Genomic DNA, 3470 nt, shown 5'->3' on the forward strand with positions numbered 1-3470 from the left:
TCACTCTGAGACCAAGCAATTCAGAAAAAAGCACTTTAAGGAAAAGTAAATCTAAAGTTGCAATTTTGTGTCATAGAAAAAATCTACTTGGCCATTAGTCCTTAAAAAACAATACTTTAAAAAATATTAAATTCCGAAATGGGACGAGCGATTTGAGCCTCTTTAGTGGTAAATTTGTGAAATGAGATGCAGTTGAGGCCAAATTTTGAAAATGAAAAAGCTTTTTTTGTTGAATATCTTCATAACTTTGCAGCTAAAAAACTTACGAAAAGGAGCTCTTCTTACTTCACTCAAGCATTTTTGGCTATTTTAATGGAAAAAAGTTTCTCTCAAAAATATCTCAATATTTTAAACTAAACCTTCCAACAATTGAACCCCTTGTAGTGAAAAAAATTAGATCAAAAATCGCGATTTTTTGCCATTAAAAAATTTAATTACATTGGCGCTTAAGACCGTTTTATTTTATAAAAAATCGCAATTCCCAAAGCACACGAACTGCGAGCACAAAAAGCTCTAAACTTTTGAATAGAGCGGTTGAGGCTCTTTTAGTGAACATATCGGACAATCAGTTGGCTGTTTGCTTCAATTTTTCGCAATTAAAAAAAATTAGGAACCGACTGTTATTTAAACATCCGTAGCTCTGAAGCCAAGCAAGTTGGCAAGAGAAAGTCAGTACTTTTCGATAGAGAAATGGAGGCTCTTTAAAAAAAATTGGGAATTGAGTTGCAATTTGGTTCAGTTTTTTTTTTGAGTTTCGATTAGGCGATAGTCCTTAAGAGTGCTCGACTTTTAAAAAGTTTGTGGCTCATAAGCAAAATCCGCTATAGACCAGCACTCTAAGCCAGCCTATAGAGCGATTGAGGGTCTATGAGTCGAAAATTGGGAAATCAGTTTAATATATTTTTTTAATTTTAACGAGATTTGGGAATTGGAAAACTGCTTCTGCATGGAGAATTAGTGATTCTTAAGCGAAACAAATTGGAGAAAAGAGCTGCTTACTTTTCACCGGAGCATGTGAGGCTCCATAGGTAGTGAATTTGGCAAATTAGAATTTCCAATTAGGCATTGGCGCTGAAGAGCGTATTACATAAAAAATCTGATAACTCAGACACGAAAGGTTCGCCAAACTCTTCATTGGAGCAACTGAAGCTCCTTAAGCAAATAAATTAAAAAGATGCTGTTCTTGGCAAAGTTTAATTTTTCTTGGTTGGAAAACACCTTTTACTTACAAAATGCGCAACACTGAAACCAAAAAAATTGGAAAATCCACCCTTAGAACAATTGATGCTTTTCAAATATAAAAATTGAAAATTAGTCGTAATTGCGCCCGATTTAGGTTAGGAGGAGTTAGAAAAACTTTCTTCAGTTATTAACGCTTTAAAAAAGACCAAATCCCTATTATACAAAAAAATGTAATAATTCAGAAACGAAAGGTTGCCAAACTCTTCAATAGGAGGATTGGGGCTCTTTAAGGAAAAAATTTAAAAGCAAGATGCTATTCGCGTCAAAGTTTTACTAATTTGTTTGATCGGAAAACGCTTTTTACTGAAAAGACCAGCAACTCTGAAACCAAAGAAGTTGGAAAAGCTACTCTTAGCTCTTCGATCGAGCAATTCGGGCTTTTTCAAACGCAAAAATCGAAAATCAGTCGCAATTTTGCCCGATTTGTTCAAAAAAAGTTTATAAGTTATACACACTATAAATTTGCCAAAAAAAACTCGAAAAGCAAACAGCCTTCAATTGGGGCTTCCTAAATGGAAAAATGGGAAAATCTTTCGCTGTTTTCTCCCAATTTGGACAAAGTTTCTTAATTGAACCAACACCTTTTATTTAAGTGGGAAAAGCGCTCTTAACTCTTTAGCAAATCAATTGCAGTTCTTTGGCTTGAATCACCCAATATCTACAAAAGACACAAAAGCGCACTTACGTAATGGAGTGAACGGCAATTTCGTGACCTTTGCGATGCATCTCTTGCACGGCGGAATAGTTGGTGTATTTGTGCGAGACGAAATAGGTGGCCTTAATGTCGCATCCATTGGGATTCTTGCGTTTTCCATTGAAAATCTCCTTGTAGAGTTCGATGTTGTTGTTGTTGATCGCATCATCAAACGTGATGGTGATCATCTGGGGCACGTCCTTAGCAGGCAGATCCCCAGGGATGGTGGTACCGTCTTCTGAGCAGAAACAGTCGGGTAGATTGCAAACGGTTGGGTCACAAGGGGGCGCTCGGTTCGGATCATTGTCGATATCTGTAAACAAGGAGATTCTCAAGAGTTTGCCTGCAAGAATCGACTCTCATTGCGTAGGTCATAAGTGTTGAACAAATTCATTAGCTAAATGCTCGAATAGATTCGGTAAACTTTCCGTAAATGCTTAATTGGTTAGCAGACAAAGTGAAAGATTGGAAATTCCGCATGCATGAAACCGGTGTAAAATCGGTTGTTCTTGGCAAGTCGCTTTGCTAACATGTTGATGAGGTAGGACAAATCCAAGGTAAGAGACAGGAAGGCAAGAAAGAAAAGCGTTTGCCAATAAAGGACACTATGGGGCTTGTGTACATTTTCGCCTCTATCTATCTACAGAATCCGTATAAAGAGCCCTTAGGAATATTCAGATAGTTCCGACCCTTGCCATTGAGATCAAAAATAGTTAAATCTTTAAATTTACTTTTGCTTCGAGGCTTTTACAGGTTAGTAGTGATAGATTTTGGGACACTTTGGCTGGAAACAAAATTAACTTGGCACTGATTTCATGTGATTTGCTAGCTTGTTTCTTTCGGGGCTTATTTTGGTCTCCATTCTTTTCTATTCTATCAAGGCTTATCATTGGCTTACTGGACACCAACTTCATCTCACTGAAGATTTTTCCGTTTTTCTAGTCTTTCTAGTTTGCTTCCGCTTAAAGTCAAGTTTTTTTGAGCGTTTACAAATCAGTTCCATCTCGATGCTAGTGCTTGCTTCTATCTGTTTAGAGGTTAGTATTTTATCATAAGCCAAGGCAGCATTTTAAACCTTGTTTGAAATATTTTACTGATTATTATTTCGCTTCCGATATTCAAAGGGAAAGTACCAGGATTTTTCGTTTGCATAGTAATTTTTTACAGGATATAATTTGTCTATAACCGTTAAAAACAATTTATAGCGACAGAATCTACAACATTTTTTGAGAAAAACAATTTCGTGCATTTTTTTTAGCATTTGAAGCCGGAACATGGTTTTCTCCTACGTTCTTTGTTCTTTGTAGCCAACTTGGCCAACCTAGATTTGCTTCAATTTTTTTAGAGGTTAGGAGTCTGTGATAAAACTTAATAGGCAAAAGACAGTTTTTGAGATGTTCAATCGAAAAGATCTTAATCACTCCCACGTGGTTCAATCCGTATCAGAGATTCGAAGAAAAATGTACAAGAATTAACTAGATTTTGCTTCTAACATTTTGCAGGTTAAAAATTTTGCCCAATTCTAAAAATAAAA

At 36.1% G+C, this 3470-nt stretch overlaps 1 protein-coding gene across 1 annotated transcript in view; it reads right to left on the reverse strand.

Annotated features, from left to right (window-relative positions):
- The window catches only part of LOC109542863 (chitin deacetylase 1), a 5847-nt gene extending 3580 nt beyond the window's left edge, over positions 1-2267 (reverse strand). The window contains exon 1 of the mRNA XM_048662538.1: positions 1928-2267. Coding sequence (XP_048518495.1) covers positions 1928-2124 — 197 coding nt within the window. The 5' untranslated portion in view covers positions 2125-2267. The remainder of the gene's footprint in view (positions 1-1927) is intronic.
- Positions 2268-3470: the final 1203 nt, after the last annotated feature.

Source organism: Dendroctonus ponderosae, unplaced genomic scaffold (assembly GCF_020466585.1).
Source record: "Dendroctonus ponderosae isolate FM_Combo_2020 unplaced genomic scaffold, Dpon_F_20191213v2 Dpon_F_20191213_11, whole genome shotgun sequence".
Classification (NCBI taxonomy): domain Eukaryota; kingdom Metazoa; phylum Arthropoda; class Insecta; order Coleoptera; family Curculionidae; genus Dendroctonus; species Dendroctonus ponderosae.